At 38.2% G+C, this 22,652-nt stretch overlaps 1 protein-coding gene across 3 annotated transcripts in view; it reads right to left on the bottom strand.

The window, feature by feature from the left end:
* The window catches only part of UIMC1 (ubiquitin interaction motif containing 1), a 117,497-nt gene that overhangs the window by 5,111 nt on the left and 89,734 nt on the right, over positions 1–22,652 (bottom strand). For all 3 annotated transcript variants that reach the window (XM_042991726.1, XM_042991740.1, XM_042991735.1), the window contains one exon: positions 664–748. In XM_042991726.1, the coding sequence (XP_042847660.1) occupies positions 664–748 (85 nt within the window). The remainder of the gene's footprint in view (positions 1–663; positions 749–22,652) is intronic.

Raw genomic sequence — 22,652 nt, 5'->3', positions numbered from 1 at the left:
GTCTACCCAAGGAGACAGAAATGAAAAAAAAGAAAAAAAAATACTGCAATATAGTGGGATGGGATGCAATACAGTCATAGAGGAATGTCCACATGTTAGGATTCCAAAAGGAGCAAGTGATCAGCTCCACTCAACTGGATTAGGGAAGACAGCCTTGAAATTTAGGGTCTAAGATCTGTATTTCAAAGATTAAACATTTCTGCCTAATGACTGACTGCTTTAATGTATTGTTGGTAATGTCTTTCCTTTTAGGGGGCATCACTTCTACCCGACCACCCTTTGGAATATACTTTCTTAGTCAAGCTGCAACCTATAACCCAAAGAAGTCACTTATATTGCCCAACCTTTTGCAACTGAACTTCTGTACCATTACATTGCAAAATAGCTCACTGCTCCCAAAAGTACCAAACACCAAAATGCAAATTTAAAGAAAATAGAATGTGGAAATGGAATGGGTGGTAGAATTTTTTAAGGGTAATTCAAAAAGATAGAGGCCACCTGCATTAACATAAATTGGGAATAAGAAAAATAGATTCAGATATCAAAGCAATGAAGTGACTGGAAAGCCAAAGAAACCCAGGGTAGAGAGGAATAGGTCTCTTTATTCAGTCCAAGCAATGGTATGTTAAACAAGAGCTCTGAGAACACGACATAGTCACTTACTTGTCAATGTCTAGGGAAGTTTGGGCAGTTGTCTCACTGTCACTCTTGCTCTTGCTGTTGGCCTCTTTTTGTCTCCGAGTCAACACTTTCAACAAAAAAAGGAGGGGAGGGGCAGGGAGGGGTAGAGAGAGACAGAGAAAGAAAGGAAGAAAGAAAGAAAAAGAAAGAAAGAAAACTGTTAGTTGGAAGTAGATTCTGAATATAAAAGACAAAATGTATGGGAAGAAGTTTAAAATCATATTCCACTGGGAGAAGTGCACTGTGTCTGCAAAATCTCTGCCTTTTCTAGCAAAGAGAGTAACACCTGTAATGTATGAATTGAAGCTGCCAGCCACAAGATATTCCTATATTTGCTAATAAGATCGATTTATCCCCTATTTGCCATGAGATCTAAAGATCTAGTCCAGGGATGCCTGGGTAGCTCAATCGGCTAAGCATCCAACTCTTGATTTCAGCTCAAGTCGTGATCTCAGCGTCATGAGATAGAGTCCTGCGGCAGGGCTGTATGCTGGGTGTGGAGCCTGCTTAAGATTCATTCTCTCTCTCTCTCTCTCTCTCTCTCTCTCTCTCTCTCTCTCTCTCTCTCTCTCTCTCTCCCCCCCCCCCCCCGCCCCTCCCCTACCTGCACATGGGCACTCTCTCTCTCTCTGTCTCTAAAATAAATTAATTAATTAATAAATTAATAATAATAATAAATAAAAATCTAGTCAACACAAGGAAAGGGTTTTGTGTAGTACCCCAACTAGCAGCACTCAAGGGAGGGATTTATACTTTACCAACCAAAATTCTATCTGGTGTGACATACACTCCAATCAGGTAGTCTATGGAATATAGTAATGATAGCTACATCTATCTGAGTACACACATTAGTTCCAATCCTTAGTTTAGAAAGTGTTCCAATTACAAGTGAGGAAACAAACTCACAATGGTGAACACAACCAGTTTTTCCCACTACACTAGGACCACTTCCCAGTTCTAGTGGGTACAGATAGCTTTAGCCCAGGTGGCATATAAATAATACTTTGTCTCACACCCAAAGCATCTGTTTATAAAATCACAGTCTCTTAAAAGGTCTTAGAGGTTAATCAACTATTTTGCAGTCTTCATTCCTTGCCAACAAGAAAAACTATAACCATCTAACTTCAAATTTTGCCTTCCTCCCTCTTGACTTGAAATCCCCATGTCAGAGAATTTAGGAAGGTTAGCAGTTCACAAAATAATTTAGGTTGTGAAGCGTTGATCTAGTCCAGGAGTCAACAAACTTCTTCTTTAAAAGGCCAAACAGTAAATACTTTAGGCTTGGCAGGCCATATGGTCTCTGTCACACTACTCAACTCTGCACGGTGCAGAAAGGCAGCCATCAACAACCCATAAATAACTGGGTGTGGTATGCTCCAGTAAAACTGTATCTACAAAAACAGATGTCTGGCTACATTTGGCCCCTGGTGGCCAGAGTCTGCCAACCCTTCTAGTCCAACCTTCTACTCATAAAAAATGCCTTGCAAGCATCCCCAACAAATAATCACCTAGTCTCAACTTGATTATATCCATTCCCTGAGGGGAATTCACTTTCTCCTAGGGAAACTCATTCTACTGCTACACAACAATCCGACTCAATTTGTATTTACTGGGGGCTCTATGAATAAGTCTACCCCCTTTTATGTAAGTCAATTCTCTGAAAACTTAACAAGCTACATTACAATCTTGGATTTACTCAGTTGTCTGCTCCACTGAAATGTAACCTCCTTCAAAGCAGGGACTATACTTAGTCATTAATCTAATTTCTAATGACCGCAGAAAATTTTGATTGCATTGGTTAGCTCTAATCCTTATAATAATCCTCCAGATTGGTATTATTATTCTGCCCTACTTTAAAGGTATGGAAACAAACTCAGAGGAAATGACTTTGCCAAGCTATCACAATTGCTAAGTGACAGAACCCAGGAGAGATCTATACCAGTCTGATTCTTATACCCAAGTTTTATGTTCCTAGTTAACCTCCTTTATATACACCTCAATTTGTCAGGCTCTCTTTAAATGTGTGGCACCCCAAAATGGACCTAATACTCAATAAGCAGTCTGACTAGTAGAGAGAACACAAGAACCACAAACTAACCCACTTAGACTCATATTCCACTAATTCAGCCAAAGCTGTATTTGCTTTATTGACAATCTTAAATTAAGCGTAAAGTGAGCTTAAAGGCAACTAAGATCCATCCCCTACCCTCCCAAATCATCTTCAAATAAATTATCATCAAGACAAGTCTTCTAATTCTATACTTGGGTATTGGGTATAAAACAACTAAGCTATTGGTTATTTCCCCCCCTTAAACACAGGACTTTATATTTATCCCTGGGTTTTTTTTTTTTTTTTTTTCCAGCTGAACATTTTAGTCTGTTGGGATCATCTGCAGTCTTAATTCTGTCATCTGATGTTATCAGCTCTCTTTTCCATCTTTGTGTCATCTGCATGACAAGCATGACAACCATGCTTTCTACATCTTCATCCAAGTTATAAATGATATGGCCAAGGACAGAAAACTGTGGCATTTTACTAAAGAAGCCTGTCTTCTCCCTGGTCCAAATTTCATTTAAATACTTAATCAAGCAGATATTTATTGAGAACCTTCAATGTACAAGTACTTTTGGAGAGATATAGGAAATCATGCGGTAGGGTCCTTGCTCTTAAGGAGCTTACAACTTACTAAGGGAGACAGCATATACACTCAAATAATAACGATACAAGGTGTAAAAAGATACGCATAATAAAAGAAGATCATATACACAAGCAACTATTAATAGCGTTTGTCTCTGGGGAGGATGTCAGGGACATTTGGGGAATGGAATTGGAGAGAGAGGCATATTTTGTACTATATACTTTTCTGTACTGTTGAATTAAAAATTAAAAGGGAAGAGAAAAGAGATGGTAGAGAGGTGTTAGGTACAAGTTAGAGTATACTATATATCTATTTCTAAGGTTCCTTCCAACCCAGAGATTTTATAAGTAAAAAGAAAGTACTGTAGGAGAAAACATCCCAGACACAGTTGTATAACCATCTTCAAATCCTATTCTATCAGCCATCCCACATTTCTCCATCTTATGTACAAGGACTTCATGAGAGATTTTATCAAGTGTCTTGCTGAAATCAATTCTCAAAAGGTTGGCACCTCACAGATTACAGAAACCTTTAAGGGTTGTTGTTTTTTTCTCTCTTTCTATTTGTCCCCCATCTTGACTACCAAGTATTTTTCCAAAAGAAATACTTGGAAAGCACTCCACAGGCAAAGCTGGAAAAATAATTAATTGCTTCTAGCACTTTATATATACCTCTATTGTACTTAGTGCCTTTCTGTTGTTATTTGTTTATATGTCAAGTCTCCTACACTATATAACTTTCTGAATTTAGAGATTCTAGGTTTTGTTGTTTCTTCAGAATCCTCAGTAGAGTCCAACATTGATTAGGTGCTAATAAATATTTGCCAAATTAAATCATAGCAATGGATTCAAAAAAGTTCTTGTTTTATGAGGACCTTCTCTGTGCCAGGGACTTTATAAACATCATCTCTAATTCTTTACAATAATCCTGCAAGGCATATATGATTACCTGTATTTTTACAGATGATGAAATATTAAATAACTTGATCAATATCACAAAGCTAAAACAACAACAAAAGAAACATGGCACCAGGAACGCAATACAAGTCTAACCTTAAAGAAGCTTATGTTGGGGTTTCTGGCTAGCTCAGTCAGTGGAGTGTTTGACTCTTGATCTCAGGGTTGTAGTTTCGAGCCCCATGCTGGGTGTAGAGATTACTTAAAAATAAAATCTTAGAAAATTAAATAAATAAAGATGCATATGTTGTTCTACAAGAGTAGGCTGCCTTTCCTGAAAAATAAGAGGGAACGGAAGGGAAGATAAAAAGTTGTAAGTGGTAAATGAGTGGAAAAGAATTTGAGGGGAGAGACTAGGCAGACAGCTGTAAACCATATGCTAATTTTATTATTAAATGTTATGATCAGAGTAAACTGGACTGACTCTGCAGCTATATTTTGTCTTAGAAACCTATAGCCCTTACAAAGGAGCATGAAGGAATATGTTGCTCTAAAAGAGCCTCCTACTTTGGTTTCTGAGGGCCAAGACAGCCATTTCAAATAGCTATAGGAAGAAATTTCAGTATTAAACTTAAGTCCAAAAACCTAACTACTGGTGACAACGGTCAAAGATTTCAAAAGGGAACAATGGAATCTGAGGACAGATAACTACCAGGAAAGCAACTACCAGGGCCAGGTAAGCAAAACAGAAAGAAGGGATATCACTGAGACCTGACAGAGCCACTTATAAACCTATGACCATTAACTCAGGCCTTTACAGAACTGAATGGAAAACATCCTAAGGAGCTGTGCTTGGGACTTGGCTTGGCACTGTTAATATACAAAAGAAGCTGTAACACCCAGCAGAATAAAGTGCATTGACTTTAGAGTTGTCCAAGTTGGGATTCTACCAGCTGTGTTGTCTATGGCAAGTTACTTAACCTGAGTATCAGTAGACTTACCTACAAAAAGAGATAATAGCACCTATCCTCTGAGGTTTTGGTAAAGATCATATCAGATAACCCAAATAATTTGGATTTAATTTAATCCAAATAAATTGTTGAGTGTCCAGCCCACAGAAAGCCCTCAGCAAACATTTGTTGCTATTATTATATGATTCCATTATCCTTCCAGATTTCTTAGCTTTATCCAAAGATTTAAGACTACCCTTAGAATAAGTGCCAAATAGCTTATCTATTATTTTTTCTAATTGTCTTTTAATGTTTATTTATTTTTTGAGAGAGAGACAGAATGTGAACGGGGGAGGGGCAGAGAGAGAGGGAGACACAGAACCTGAAGCAGACTCCAGACTCCAAACTGTCAGCACAGAGCCCGACGCAGGGCTTGAACCCACAAACTGTGAGATCATGACCTGAGCTGAAGTCAGACGCTTAACCAACTGAGCCACCCCCACGACCCAGCTTATCTATAATTTAAGTCTTAATCTTTAGTTCTCATACTAATTTATACAAACAAAATGGTAAAGTAAATAATTAAAGTATTAAAGAACAATTATCAATATCATATAAACATTTGTTTCCACAATGCACAAAAGACACGCAATCAACAATAAAAACATTTGGCCTGAAACTGTAAATAATGAAGATGGTCCCTTGAGGAGAGTGGAAATTATACATACAAAGAGAGACTTGGCAGAATAACAGTCTAGTCAGTATGTCTCCTTCAAACTCAAAACCATCTCAGCAGAAAAAAATGGAAGGCCACAGAACTGTGTATGGTCCTGCTAAGACCAGCCATCCTCCAACCCAGCACTTCCTCAGTGGAAGGTACAAGAAGGGAAGGCTTGTTATACCTGCATGTTGCCTATCTCAATATTGTCAGCCTCTCCCAAAAGACTAGTCCCAACAAAAAGGCATCATTAGAATTATCTACATTTCTGAGACATGTGGCTATTTAAATTTAAATCTTAATTAGAATTAAACATAATTTGAAATTCAGCTCCTCAGTCCCATGAGGGGTGATGACACAATCTAGTCCATTGCAGTGTTCCTGCTGCCTCAAGGACTTTATCTTATGAGTAGGTCTCTGGTGATGAATTCCTTCAGTGTTAGTATATCTGAAAAGTCTCTATTTCATCTTTTAAATTTTTAATAACATTTTTAGTTTGGAATAATTTAGATTTGTAAAGTGTTGGAAAGATAGTGCAGAGATTTCTTTATAACGTTCGCTTACTTTCTCCTAATGTTAACACCTTATGTAACCATGGTACATTTGTCAGAACTAAAACATTTACACTGGTACATAGCTATTAATCTTTTTCTTTCAGTATTTTGAAAGATTTTGCCCCAATGTCTTCTTGATTGTGTTGTTCCCAACAAGAAATCTGATTAATTCTTATGTTTTCTATCTGCATGTAACATATCTTTTTTCTCTGGAAGGTTATAAGGTTTTTTTCTTTATCTCTGGGTTTTGTTTGTTTGTTTGTTTTAAGTAAACTCTATGCCCAACGTGGGGCTAGAACTCATGACCTTGAGATCAAGAGCTGCATGTTCTACTGACTCAGCCAGCCAGGCACCAACCCCCCCGCCCCAACCCGCCCCACTTCTTCTTTATCTCTAGTTTTAAGCAATTTGATTATGATGTGTTATTTTTTTTTTTTTTTGAGGGTGAGAGAGTGCACAAATGGAGGAGAGGGACAGAGAGAGAGAGAGAGGGAGAGAGAGAGAGAGGGAGAGAGAGAGAGAGGGAGAGGGAGAGAGAGGGAGAGAGAGAGAGATTGATTGAGAGAGAATATCCCAAGCAGGCTCCACACTTAGCATGGAGCCCGATGCAGGGCTTGATTCCACAACCTGGGCTCATGACCTGAGCCAAAATCAAGAATCCGACACTCAACTGACTGAGACACCCAGACACACCAATTATGATGTGCTTTTTAAAGTTTATGATGATATTTCTTCTTCCTGTGCTTCATAGAACTTATTGGATCTACAAATTTATAGTTGTCATCAACTTTGGAATTTTCTCAGCCATCATTTCCTCAAAATTTTTTTCTGTCGTTTGCCCCCTATAGCAACTGTTATTTACCAGTATATTAGGCCACTTAAAATAGTCTGATACACAACAGTTTTAAATTTTGATGTAATCTAATTTATCTAGTTTTGTCTTGTATTGCTTATACTTTTGGTGTCAGATCTAAGAATCCACTGCCAAATCTAAGGTCATAAGATTTACCCCTAAGAGTTTTAGTACTTACATTTAGATCTTTGATATATTTTTTTGTATACAGTGTGAAGTAGGGGTCAAACTTTTTCTTCTGCATATGGATATTAAGTTGTCTTAGTACCATTTGTTGAATAGACTATTTTCCCCCTATTGAACTATCCTGACAGCCTTGTCAAAACCTGGTTAGCTATAAATGTATGGTTTTAATTCTGGACTCTCAATTCTATTCTTTCTTTCTTTCTTTCTTTCTTTCTTTCTTTCTTTCTTTCTTTCTTTCTATCTAATCTATCTATCTAATCTATCTATCTAATCAATCTATCTATCTATCTATCTATCTATCTATCTAATCTCCTTATGCCAGTGCCATACGGTCTCAATTGGTAAGTTATATAATTAGGAAGTATGGACCCTCAACTTTGTTCTTTTTCAGGGCTGTTTTGGCTATTCTGGATCCCTTGTATTTCCCGAACTCAAAAAATGGAGTCATTAACCCAGCTGCTTAGGACAAAACTTGGTGTCACCTGAATTTTCTCCTTCCCTCAGATTCCAACAAATACTGTAGGATCAACCTTCAATATACATCCCAAATTTGGCAACTTCTTTACCTTACAACTATCACTATCATCTACTATCACATTAGACTCTGCCTGGAATACTGCAAAAGCCTCCTCCTTAGTCTGTTCACATCTACTTTTGCCCCTGGCCCTTTACAGACTATATTTCACACAGTAGCCAGAGTTGGATTATATCACTCCCTTGCTCTCAACTGTCCCATGGCATTTCATCATATTTAGAATGAAGTACAAAACCCCAGATGATCTGGTCACTGATCTGATCTTTCCTCTCTTTTCCCCTGTTGTTCATCCCACTACACTCATTGTGGCTTCCCTGATGCTGTAGAAACATGCCAAGCACACTCTTGTTTTAGGGCATTTATAGTTATTCCCTTTACCTAGAATGACTCTATTCAAAAATCACCTCAAGAAGTCTTCCTTGATCTTTTCATTTAAGAGCTCCCCATGGCCTCCTACCACCTTCCCTGTCCTGGGCATTCTCTATACCCTGGTTTTTGCTTCATTTTTCTTAAGCCTTACTTATTATCTGTTTTCTCCATGAGAATGTAAGCTTCATGAGCACACAGACTTCTTTTCTGTTCAGTGGTATATTCTCAGCTTGTATAACAGTACCTGGTTATAATAGGTGCTATATAAATTATTAACTGGGGTTGTCAGTAAAGGAACATAAATAATATAGTATAAACAATACTTCTGAATTACTCAGGGGGCTCTCTAAGTTGAGCATCCTACAGTGGGCTTAGCCAGAAACCTAAATCAAAGTTGCCTTCTCTCATCCTGATCCCTGGTCACAAAAAAGCTTGATTGATTCCCTCACGAAAAGATTCTCAAATCTGTCCACTTCCACTGACTCTCCTTTACTACTGGTCTCCCTGTTTCTAGCCTCAGTCTCTCCAATCTATCTTCCATACTGCTCTAAGAATAACTCAGGCCCAGTATTACCAGTGGCAGTACCCAGGAAGCCTTCCCTGACCCAAGAAGGCCCCAATCTCTACACTCAAACAGGACTCTATGTGCGTATCTATCATAGCACTTCTCACACAACACTCTAATTACTGCTTTACCTACCTGTCTCCCCCAACAGATTGTCTCTTAATCACTTCAGCATTCCACATTCCTGGCATAAAATTGACACTCAATATAAACATATATTTAATGAATTCATTTGGCAAGATAGTTTCTTATTCACAAGTTTGCCAGAGTATTTTCTTGGCTTTAAGAACAACTGAATATCTTTATAACTTAGATGAAAAGGTCTCTTAGGCCTGACCCAAAATAACACTTGAAGCAGAAAAGCCCTATCTACCTCAGTCCAATCAATAAATAAATTCTTGTTGTCTTCTCAGGTTCTTTTTTTTTTTTTTTTAAAGTTTATTTATTTTTGAGACAGGGAGAGACAGAGCATGAACAGGGGAGGGTCAGAGAGAGGGAGACACAGAATCTGAAGCAGGCTCCAGGCTCTGAGCTGTCAGCACAGAGCCCGACGTGGGGCTCAAACCCATGGACTGCGAGATCATGACCTGAGCTGAAGTCAGCTGCTTAACCGACTGAGCCACCCAGGCGCCCCGTCTTCTCAGGTTCTAGACTTGATAATTTTATTCTACTACAGATAGCATCTAACTCAAAAACCCTAATGATTACATTGACACTTCCTAAGTATAAAAAAACCTAAAACAGGCAGGCATCACTGAGTCCTATTTACAGATGAGCAAAATAAAGATCAGAGACCTCAATTCTGTAAATACCTGGTCTTGGATATGATTCCAAGTCTGTTAGACTCCAAAGCCAATACCACAATACCAAACTGTCTTCTTTGCTTCAGAGAAGCCACAGAGGCCCCCTGTCCCTATTCAAGTTGTAGCAATTTCCTTTCCAGTTTAGAGACAAGCTTGCTTTCAAGAAGTACACTTAATGTTGAGCTATTGACCCTAACCTTCAATACTGCTATAGTTATCCCCTGCATCTGAAGTGTCAGCATGGCTTGCATAATACCTATCCATATAAAGACAAAAGTACTCATATAAAAATATTCTTAGCAGTGACCCCCCACCCTGAAGCTAAAGGCAAGAGTAAATACTGAGAAAAATCCATAAGCCACACAATCCTACTTAAGATACAGAAATAAAGGGTCTACCACCACTATATTTTTATGAGCAAAATTTCTCAATCTATGAGGTACTGAATAACTTAGAGGTCTTAGAAAAACAGTCACTTGTCTAGTTCCTACTAGCACTTGAGTATAATATTTATAGTTCAATTTTTTCTTTAACAGCTAGAATTTTTATTTAAGCAATTTGACAATATATATCTAGGATTGTAAAATAATTCATATCTACTGACCCATGAATTATACCTTGGCAATCTATTCTGAAGAAATCATCTGATTTTAAACAAGATCATAAGACAAAGATATCTTATCAAAGCATTATTTATAACAATTAAAAATTTAAACAACCTAATGTTCAAACACAAGATGAAATACTATGCAGGAATTAAAAAAAAAAAAAAAGATGGAAAAGAAATATACCAAAACATTAAATGTAAAGCGGGAAGGGGGAGTAATTATTTTTCCATGTTGCCATTTTTTTTTTCAGTGAGCATATATACCACTTTAAAACTTAAAAAAAACTGTTTAAATAAATATTAGGAGACACCCCTGATGAAATAACAGATCAGGCAATGGTCATCAACGACCATCAGCTGAAAGCTAGCGGCTTTCTAATGAATGGATTAGGCTGATCCTGCTGATCAACTGAATCATAAAAGTAAGATAATCAGATAGTATGTGCCTCCCGAACTGATGCAATATGAAATATACAGTACCACTTATAAAGCACTCTTTAAAAAAAAAAAACCCAAACTGAACCTGATAAAACCTCAAATCTAACTATTAAGTTTCCAGAAATTATTGTCTAGAACAGAATAACATGTTAAAGATAGAACAGGAAGGGGTGCCTGTATGGCTCAGTCAGTTGGGCGTTTTGACTTCAGCTCAGGTCATGATCTCGTGGTTTGTGGGTTCGGGTCCTGCCGTCAGGCTCAATGCTATCAGCACGGAGCCTGCTTGGGATCCTCTGTCTCCCTCTCTCTGCCCCTCCTCTGTTCATGCTCTTTCTTTCTCTCTCTCTCTCTCAAAAATAAACAAACATTAGGGGCACCTGGGCTGCTCAGTCGGTTAAGCCCCGTGTCGGGCTCTGTGCCAACAGCTCAAAGCCTGGAGCCTGTGTCTCCCTCTGTCTCTCTGCCCCTCCCCTGATTGCACTCGCTCACGCTCTCTCCCTCTCTCTCTCAGGAAATGAACAAACATTAAAAAAAATTATAAATAAATAAACATTAAAAAAAAAAGAACAGGGACACAATCAGCAAAATCCACAAAAGGAATACTGAAAGACAAAAAGCCAGTCTCTTTAACAAATAAACTGTCAAGAAAATAGAGATAGGCGGATAACTGAGATTAAAAGAGATTTGAATGACATCAACCAAATGTAAATGTGTGCAACTTGTTTGGATCCTGATTTGAACAAGCCATTTAAAAAAATTATGAGGTAATTAGGGAAAGAGAGATGCTGACTGATATAATAATGGTACTGTGTCTATATTATTTATTTATTTTAATGTTTATTTTTCTTAACATTTATTTATTTTTGAGAGAGACACAGAGCACAAGCAGTGGGGAGGCACAAAGAGGGAGAGACACAGAATCCAAATAAGCCTCCAGGCTCCAAGCTGTCAGCATAGAGCCCGACATGGGGCTAGAACCCATGAACCGTAAGATCATGACCTAAGCCAAAGTCAGATGCTTAACTAACTGAACCATGAGGCACCCCTTAATGTTTAGTTTTGAGAGAGAGAGAGACAGAGAGAGAGAGACAGAGAGAGAGAGACAGAGAGAGAGAACCAGCGGGGGAGGGGCAGAGAGAGACGGAGACACAGAATCCAAAGTAGGCTCCAGGCTATGAGCTGTCAGCACAGAGCCCGATGTGGGGCTCGAACTCATGAGCTGTGAGATCATGACCTGAGCCAAAGTAGGACACTCAACCAACTGAACCACCCAGGTGTCCCCAGTGTCTGTATTTTTTTTTAATAGCCTTTATCTTTTAGAGATACATATTAAAGTATGTATAGACAATATGTTATACTTGAAAACTGCTTCCCCAAAACCTGGTGGAGGGTGGATAGGAGGTGTATTAGAAGTGAAAAAAGATTTGTCATATATTGATAACTGCTGAAGCTAGAAAACAGGTTCATAGAGATTCATTATACGGTTAAACAATGAAAATAAAAAATAGGCTTAACATAAGACCTGCTGGCAAAAGCTATGTAAAAAAAAAAAAAAAAAAAAAAGGATATATGATACATATCAAGCTATAGCAGTGGTTTGGATTGGGCTGGGTCATGGATGAATTTTTTCTGAATAAAATTTTCCTAAAACCTTCTACAATAAATATATAATGCTTAAAAATAAAAATTGTCAGAAGGCCAAACAGCCTAATGATTAGAAGCAGAGCCCTTAGATAAATGGCAAATTCCAGGGGTGAACAGGAAAAGTCATGGTAACCCCATACTCTCTTATAGTAAAAAGACAGTGCTCAAAAAATTGATGGGCACATTCCCAGAGGTTACAGAAGAAAACCTGAAGGGATTTCCATTGGTCAAATTTGGAACAATTTGAACAACAAAATTACTGGGAAGAATGAATTACAACACATTAAATTTTAAAAATGAATCAGAAGCACCTGGCTGGCTTCAGTCGGAGAAGCATGTGACTCTTGATCTTGGGGGTGTGAGTTCAAGCCCCACAACAGGTGTAGAGATTACTTAAAAATAAAAAATCTTATGGGGCGCCTGGGTGGCTCAGTCGGTTAGGCGGCCAACTTCAGCTCAGGTCATGATCTCACGGTCCGTGAGGGCTGTGAGTTCGGGCCCCGCATCGGGCTTTGTGCTGACAGCTCAGAGCCTGGAGCCTGTTTCAGATTCTGTGTCTCCCTCTCTCTGACCCTCCCCTGTTCATGCTCTGTGTCTCTCTGTCTCAAAAATAAATAAATGTTAAAAAAAAAATTTTTTTTTAAATAAATAAATAAAAATAAAAAATCTTAAACAAACAAACAATGAATCCATGAGTTCATTCCACATTAAAAAAAAAATACTAACAAGGGATAAGGAGAGAAAATTTCTCTTTACAGAAGAATGTCAGCTAATCAATGTAGAAGAATGGAAGAAAAGAAAAAAATCACCACTTACTGCTGTGGTAATAATTAATTTAAGCAAGAATCACCAACTGATGCTAAAACCATGGGTAAATGCCTACTTGGGAACAGGATATTCATATAGCCTCAAAGTATTACCCCATAGATGACATACTGACCACAAAAAAAGGGAAGGGTACCTTTACAAAAGGAAATTTGGTAGACACCACCTTAGACAGAAAATCAAATTTAACAATGCCAATAGTACAAACTGATAATCATTTGCCCCTTCATGTGATATCCTATGGACTGAATGTTTGTGTCCCCCAATAATTCTTATGTTGAAATCCTAGCCCTTGGGTGGTAATTAGCTCATGAGAGTGGAGGCTTCATGAATGGGATTAGTGCCATCCTAAGGGCCTGAAGAAACCAGAGCTCTCTCCTTCCATCACGTGAGACGTAGCAAAAAGTCAGCAGTCTACAACTCAGAATAAGGCTCTCATCAAAATGCAACCATGCCAGCACCCTGATCTCAGACTTCTAGCCTACAGAACCGTGAGAAATAAATTTCTGTTGTCTGTAAGCTACCCAATCTGTGGTACTTTGTTAGAGCAGCCCAAACTGACTAAGACATGATGCATTTAGAAGAACACAACATTCCCTTTGTTATATTCTTGCCACAAATGTTAAACCTGAATCTAACTGCAAGAAAACATCAGACAAATCCAAACTGACGAATATTCTGAGAGGAAAAACCAGAAAAGAGAAGACCCACAATCTGTGAATAAACTCTGCCCAGGTCTATGACTCCAGAACTACTCATGTACTATATAGAAACTCCAGTTAAGGATAAAAGAACTAAATTAAGATTTGAACTGCCTCCCTAAATAAGAATGTGCAGTTTGATTCCAACCCAGTTAACTAATGAAACGAATAACACTTTGAGAAATAAAATAGACTCTAGAATATCCACAATATAACATTCACAATATGTAAGATAAAATTCAAGATTACTTAACATATAAAGAGGGTGAGGCAAATGTGATGTTTTCAATTTACAAGGGTACAACTTGAATGATCACAGATTACTGAGGCCAGAAGAAAGTGGAATAAAATCTTTAAAGTGCTGGGGGAGAGGTGCCTGGGTGGCTCAGTCAGTTAAGTGTCTGACTCTTAATTTCTGCTCAGGTCATGATCCCAAGGTTGTGAGATCAAGCCCCACATCAGGCTCTGTGCTGAGCATGGAGCCTGCTTAAGATTCTCTCTCTCCCCTCTGCTCATGTACCTGAGCACACTCTCTCTCTCTCTCAAATAAATAAATAAAATGTTTTTTTAAAAGTCCTGGGTGGCTCAGTCGGTTGAGCATCCGACTTTGGCTCAGGTCATGATTTCAAGGTTTGTGGATTCGAGCCCCACATTGGGCTCTGTGCTGACAGCTCAGAGCCTGGAGCCTGCTTCAGATTCTGTGTCTCCCTCTCTCTCTCTGCTCCTCCCATGCTCTGTCTCAAAAATAAATAAACATTAAGAAAAATTTTCAACACAAATGCTGGCGGGGGGGGGGGGGGGGGGGGGGGGAAACACCTATCAGCCCAAATTCTATATTCAGAAAAAATATCCTTCAAGAATGATGGTGAAATCAAGACATTCAGATAATAACATGCTAAAGTAAGTTGGTTACAATTAGACCTACACTATAAGAAATACTAAAGGCAATTCTTGAGGCTGAAGGTGATGATATACTATAGATAATCAGGAAGAAGAGAAGAATATCGGAAATGATTAACATCTGATAAATACAAAAGTCTATTTTCTCTTAATTGCTTTTAAATATACAGGGCTGTTTAAAGCAAAACCTTTGGCATTGTTTTATGAGGTCTATAATACATAAATATATACATGTGACATTTGACAACTATAGCATTTAAAAAAAGGAAGAATAGTAAATGAACCTATACAGTTACAAGATGTCTACACTTTTTTGTTAAGTGGTATTAACTCTAAGTAGACTGTGAAAAGCCAGAGCAGCCACTAAAAATACAAAGAGGTATAGCTTTAAAAAAAAATTCTATTAACATGTTCAAATAATCAAAAGATAGGAAAGAAAAAAAAAAAAACAGGATAAAAACAAAAGAGATAAACCAAAAAACAACAGCAAAATAATAAAATGGTAGACCTAAATCTAACCACATCAATGATTAAATTTTAAATGTCAACTAACTAAATTTTCCAATTAAATATTAGAGATGGGGGGGAATGAAAAAAAATAATAGAGATTGTCAGAATGGATAAAAAGCATGACCCAACAGTATGCTGTCTACAAGAAGACTCATTTAAAAAATAAAAATACAGGGGCGCCTGGGCAGCTCAGTTGGTTAAGGGTCTGACTTCAGCTCAGGTCATCATCTCACTGTTGTGGGTTCAAGCCCCGCATTGGGCTCTCTGCTGTCATCGCAGAGCCCACTTCAGATCCTTTGTCCCCCTCTCCCTCTGCCCCTCCCCCGCTCATGCTCACGCTCTCTCAAAAATAAACATTAAAACAAATGTAAAAATAAATAAAATAAATACATAAATACAAATACAAGTATGTTCAAAGTAAATGAATGGAAAAAGATATACTAGGCAAACACTGATATAAAAGAGCTGAAATGGCTAAAACTATGTTTAATTGTTCTATCAGATAAAATATACTTCAAGAAAAATATTAACAGAGATAAAGTTGGAAACTATAGAATTTACTTATAAGTTGACTGCAAAATTTATACAGAAATGCAAGACTATAATATCCAGCAATCTTAAAAAAGAACAAAGGGAATTTTTGCTACCTGATTTCAAGACTTACTAGGAAGCTACTGTAATTAAGATATTTACATCAATGGCATAAAGACAAACAGATCAAGGAACTATAACAGAGAACCATGACCTATATATAGTCATTTTTTTTTTTCAACGTTTATTTATTTTTGGGACAGAGAGAGACAGAGCATGAACGGGGGAGGGGCAGAGAGAGAGGGAGACACAGAATAGGAAACAGCCTCCAGGCTCCGAGCCATCAGCCCAGAGCCTGACGCGGGGCTCGAACTCACAGACCGCGAGATCGTGACCTGGCTGAAGTCGGACGCCCAACCGACTGCGCCAACCAGGCGCCCCTATAGTCATTTAATTTTTCTGCAAAGGCACCAAAGTAATCCATTGAGAAAGAGAATTTTTTTCCATAAATGGTGCTGGAATAACTAGATATCCATATGGAAGAAATAAACCTCAACCCTTACCTCACACCTTCCAAAAAAATCAATTCAAGATGCATTATAAACCTAAACAGAAAATAGCAACTATAAAGGAAAAAAAATAATAAATTAAACTTCATCTTAAAACTTCTGCTCATCAAGACACCATTAGGAAAACAGGCAGTCACAGACTACAAGAAATTATCTGTACAACATATATTTGACAAATGACTAGTATTCAGGACATACAGAGAACTCCTGTCTTCAGTAATAAAAAGTCAAGCAATCCAATTTACTAGCTTAGAGATTTTGACAAAGTTACTTACTTCTCTTTGGTGATGACAGAATGTAATTTTAAGGTTGCTGCAAAGATCAGATGGGATAAGGGTAAGTATAAATACATAAGTGCATGGTGCCTCACACAAAGCAATAATAGGAGTCACTGCTATAAAGACTAGAAATGTTATACACCCATGAACTTCAACATTTTTTTATTCTAAACAAGAGAATCCTGTTTTTAAATAAAATCTCATTTGATACCCAATATATAAAAATCCACACAAGCAGAGTTCCAGATGAGGTGGTGGTAAAGGTAGACTGTTATACCAATACTAGTCCTGGCCGCCATACCCTTTACACACCTTCACAGAACCTAGTGATCTGTAGAACACATTCTGAAAAACTAATGCTGTAGAACAAGGATAAGCGAATTACAGGCTGACCACCTATTTTTATAAATAAACTTTTACTGGAACACAGCCACCTAATTCATTTACGTATTGTCTATGGTTTCTTCCATTCTATAATAGTACAGTTGTGTAGCTGTGACAGAGATCTGGGAAGTTGTGACAGAGACCATATGGCCTGCATAGCCATATTTACTATCTGTCCCTTTAAGAAGTTTCTCAACTTTGGCTTTAAAAGAGTACATTTTCGGGCGCCTGGGTGGCTCAGTCGGTTAAGCCGACTGACTTCGGCTCAGGTCACGATCTTGCGGTATGTGGGTTCGAGCCCCGCGTCGGGCTCTGTGCTGACTGCTCAGAGCCTGGAGCCTGTTTCAGATTCTGTGTCTCCCCTCTCTCTGACCCTCCCCCGTTCACGCTCTGTCTCTGTCTCAAAAATAAATAAATGTTAAAAAAAAATTTTTTTTTAAATAAAAAATAAAGAGTACATTTTCAGAGGGCCTACCTGCATAACACTGTTAAGATGCTGTGGAAGGAATAAAAATGGCTGCGACACAGTTACTGTGAATAACAATACTAAGCTTATGAATATAAATCCTGAGTGTTTAAGTCTTAAAAAGGAACATTTTGGGGATGTGAATCTCCCCATAAATTAAGAAAGCCTAAGATATTAGCATCAAAAACTTTCTACAGGGCACCTGGGTGGATCAGTCAGTTAAGCAACCTACTGTTGATATCGGCTCAGGTTGCAATCTCACAGTGGTGGGATCAAGCTTCAAGTCAGGCTCTGAGCTGAGCGTGGGGCCTGCTTGGGCTTCTCTCTCTCCCTCCCTCTCTCTCTCTCAAAATAAACATTTAAGAAAAAAAACTCCCTACAATGTGTAAACCTTGTTAAACTCTGATTTCAAACAATCAGGAGACTAAGGGACATTTGAATTCACCAAATATTTGATGATATTAATTTTTTAGGTATAATATAATGCTTAGATTGTTTTTTTTCGTTTTCATTCATTCATTCATTCATTCATTCATTCATTCATTTATTTTGAGAAAGGGGAGGGGGGCAGAGAGAGAGAATTCCAAGCAGGCTCCCAGGCCACCAGTGCAAAGCCCGACCTGGGGCTTGATCCCACCAATGAGATCATGACCTGAGTGGATATCAAAACCTGGATGCTCAACCGAATGAGCCACCCAGGTGCCCCAGTTTTTCTTTTAAGGAGATCTTCTCTTTCAAGAATAACTAGTATTATAAAGAAATGGTATCTGGGATCTGATTTGAAATAATCTGAGGAGAGGAGGTTATGGATGGAATATAGATAGAACACCAGTGACCATGAGCTGATGAACAAGTGGCATACCCTGGGGTTCAAAGTACTACTATTCTCTCAATTTTTATGTTTGAATTTTATATGTTTGTATTTAAAACAAACACACGAAGTCCTTTTGCAAGACAATAATCAAAATTAAACTGGCCATTGTCTTCTGAAAAAACTGGTATGAAAGCATAGATATAAAGAACCTAGGAAAAAACCTAAGAGCCTTCTCTCTAAAGAATCATTAATGGGAGGGGGCACCTGGGTGGCTCAGTCAGTTAAGTGTCCAACTTCAGCTCGGGTCATGATCTCACAGTTCACAAGTTCAAGCCCTGCACTGGGCTCTGCTGTCAACACAGAGACTGCTTCAGATCCTCTGCCTCCCTCTCTCTCTGCCCCTCCCCCACTTGTGTGCACACTCTCTCTCAAAAATAAACATTTAAAAAAACACAAGGATTATTAATGACAAGTATATCCAGTGGTTACATCTTGTCATCAGATCCTAAATTAAGGTAATACTAAATGAGTTTCATATAGAGAAAAAACTGAACTTCTCTGAATTTTACTAGTAGCTGCTTTATCAAGGTTCCTATAGGAGTGAAATGAATAACAAGAAGCGTAACAGAAACATACAAGCTCTTTAAAATGTTTATAATATGTACAAAAAATATATATATCCAAACCAATCATCCAACTTAAAAACTACACTATTCTCGGGGCGCCTGGGTGGCTCAGTTGGTTGGGCGACCAACTTCGGCTCAGGTCATGATCTCACAGTTCATGAGTTCGAGCCCCACGTCAGGCTCTGTGCTGACAGCTCAGAGCCTGGAGCCTGCTTCAGATTCTGTGTCTCCCCTCTCTCTATCCCTCCCCTGCTAACGCTCTGTGTCTCTCTGTCTCTCAATAATAAATAAATGTTAAAAAAATTTTTAAAAAAACAAAACATTACACTATTCTCAAAATTGATTATCTGTGTGCTTCTTCCTGATCCCATAGTCTGCCTCCACCCATCTCCACCAAGAAGCCTTTACTGTCAAAATTATATAATTTGTTATTATACAAACACACAGTTTTACCATAAATTCTTAAAACAATATATTGACTATCATGTTAAATTTAGTATTCTGAAATTTGTTTTTTTTAATAAATTTTTTTAAAGTTTATTTATTTTGAGAGACACAGAGCAAGTGGGGGAGGGGCAGAGAGAGTGGGAGGCAGAGAATCCCAAGCAGGCTCTGCACTGTCAGCTTGGAGCCCAATGTGGGGCTCTAACTCATGAAACCGTGAGCTCATGACCTGAGCTGAAACCAAGAGTCGGATGCTTAACCAACTGAGCCACCCAGGTGCCCCGTTCTTGTTTTTTTTTTGTTTTTTTTTTTTAATCTGAACATTCCTGGATGATTCTTTGGAGTATGAGGTTTTTTGACTTTTTAAAAAAATTTATTTATTGTGAGAGAGAGAAACAGGGGGAGGGAGGGGGGAGGGTCAGAGAATCCCAAGCAGGCTCTACACTGCCAGCACAGAGCCTGATGCGGGGCTCAAATCCACAAACCATGAGTTCATGACCTGACCTGAAATCAAGAGTGGGAAGCTTAATTGACTGAGCCACACAGGCCCCCCCCTGGAATATGAGTTTTTTAATTTAAGCTGCTTGTATATGCCAGCTCCTGCCACTTTCTAGGAATGTGATACTGGGAAAATTATTTTCCTGTGAAGCCTCAGTTTCCTCTTCTATAAAAATGGAATAATATCTGCTTCAAAAGCTTATTATACAAAAAGCACAGTTCCAGATATATAACAGGTGCTCATAAACGGTAGCTCTTATTGGTTCATATTAGGTATGATTTGTAAAGACCTGGCACATTAAATCCTTTTACTTAATGGAAAAATATTATCTTGCTATCAAGTGTTTCCTTTATATTATGCCCTTAGACTCCTTAGTAATAAGTCAGTCTGTGAATGGACAATTTCTACAGCCACCACCAGAAGTAATTCTGATAGTTCATCTGATCCTTTCATTTTACACACACGCTTTTACAGAGGTGACTTATGTCATATCAACTCAGTTCACTAGGAAATAGTCTGAATCCATCAAACTGTTTCTCCCAGGTAATTTAAAAGCTGACAAGGTCAATTCTGATGAGATCAGATTTCATGTTTGCATTCAGGGATGAAGGATTCTAGTACTCTGTCCTCCTAAAACTGACTGAGGCTTCCATGTTCTCCTCAAATTTTGTGTATTCCTGTCTCCATACATGGGAAGGCAGAATGAACCTGTAGCAATGAAGAATGCTAGCTCTTGAGTCAGGCCAACCTGGGCTTAGGCCCTGGATCTACTGCTTATTAACTATCTGATGCTGCCCTCTCTGAAGCCAGTTTCCTCATGAATAAAATGACGATAACAATAACATTTATCCTCTGAGGTAACTAAAGTCCTGCCTGTGGCTCTAAAATAGTTTTAAAGGAGATGACTGATCTAATATTAATTCCCTGAACTTCCTTCTTTCTTAAAATGTTCTAAATGCCCAAGTTAAAAAGTGTGACTAGATCATGAAGTGAGAGAACTTCTCTAAAGTGGGTTTTAGCTGATAATATTCCTTCAACACATAATGCTTTGGATATTAACTCAGGTGTTAATAAGAGCTATTTTATTTTTCAGGAAAGAATAAGCACATCTGGCAGAACACTGCTGAAAGAAATCCTGAGGTCTGGCTCTTTAGCAGTGAGGCACAAAGAGTAGGGGTAACTGAAGCAAAGACAAAGCCAATGTTAAGAGGAATAAGATGAGAAGAATGAAGGCACTAAGGACTCAAGCAGACAGAGACTGCAGTCAGACATCCATTTCACATGCTAAACCATACAGCAACTTTATTAATGCATCACAGCGGAGCTGATATGAGGCAATGTCCCACAGAAAGGATGAAGAGAAGTTGTCAGAAGACAACCAAGATGTGAAGGGAGGGGAAGTGAGAGGCACACCGCTGCTACATTATTAATACTTAATACAAGAGGAGAAGGGTTACATACAGTGCAACCTTTAAGTCTGGGGTAGAGGTAGATACTGGTCTAGGAGTTCATCAGTAGCTATGTCAGTAGACATTCAAATAAGATGGTGGCCACTCAGAAAATGTCAAAGAGTTCTGGACTCAAGTTATCAAAGAGGAATCTACTTTAAATAGTATACCATTTTGGGTATCTGGCTCCTACTGACTCCAATTCCAGGCCGCCACCTTCTACTTCTTAGCTTCTTCCTGCCACCATCAATAGCAATAAAGTCTTTATCCTTTCTCCTTAATGCCCACCCCCCTTAATTCTGCATGGATTCCAATACTCTTTTCCCCCTATCAGTGCTACTTCTATTCACATGAATTAGATCCTTCTACAGAATCAGCACTCTTCTTCAAGAAATAAAAGCTTTGACAGTGTTCACACCAAGAAGTTGGTGTCTCAGGCTGCATAAATCTGGAAACCTGGTGAAAACTGATGGGTGGGTAGAAAAAACCTGGAAAGCACCTTCAAAGCAAAAGGCAAATCATTTATAAATAACTTCTATAAATGGATAAGAAAAATACTAAGAACCCAAAAGATACTTGGGCAAAGTTCAGAGAACAATTCTTCAAAGAAGAATTTTAAATTTTAAAGAATTTTAAAAAAAGAAAAAAATTTAACTTTACTACTAATTGAAGAAATATAAATAAAGTACAGTGAAATGCTATTATTTACGTATCATATACATCATGATCTGTATTAAAAAAAAAAGAAAAAGAAAAACGAATATTCCTCAGTATTTGGAATAGTGTGGTAAAAGGAATAGTCTCATATTCTACTGGAGAAAATTTAAATGACTAAAACCTTTCTAGAAAGCAATCTTAAAACTCTGTAGATGGGGCGCCTGGGTGGCTCAGTCAGTTGAGCGTCCGACTTCGGCTCAGGTCACGATCTCGCGGTCCGTGAGTTCGAGCCCCGCGTCAGGCTCTGGGCTGATGGCTCAGAGCCTGGAGCCTGCTTCCGATTCTGTGTCTCCCTCTCTCTCTGCCCCTCCCCCGTTCATGCTCTGTCTCTCTCTGTCTCAAAAATAAATAAATGTTAAAAAAAAAAAAAAAAAAAACTCTGTAGATATAATTCAGTAATTCCACTTTTAGTAATCCTAGTTTAAAGAAATAACTCTAAACAGAAATTCAGACAATTTATGTAAGACTCATGCCACTTGCTTGTTTTTAAATGTTTATTATT

This window comes from Panthera tigris, chromosome A1 (assembly GCF_018350195.1).
Source record: "Panthera tigris isolate Pti1 chromosome A1, P.tigris_Pti1_mat1.1, whole genome shotgun sequence".
Classification (NCBI taxonomy): domain Eukaryota; kingdom Metazoa; phylum Chordata; class Mammalia; order Carnivora; family Felidae; genus Panthera; species Panthera tigris.
Note: the sequence above shows the minus strand (reverse complement) of the source record. Positions and strands in the feature narration are given on the sequence as shown.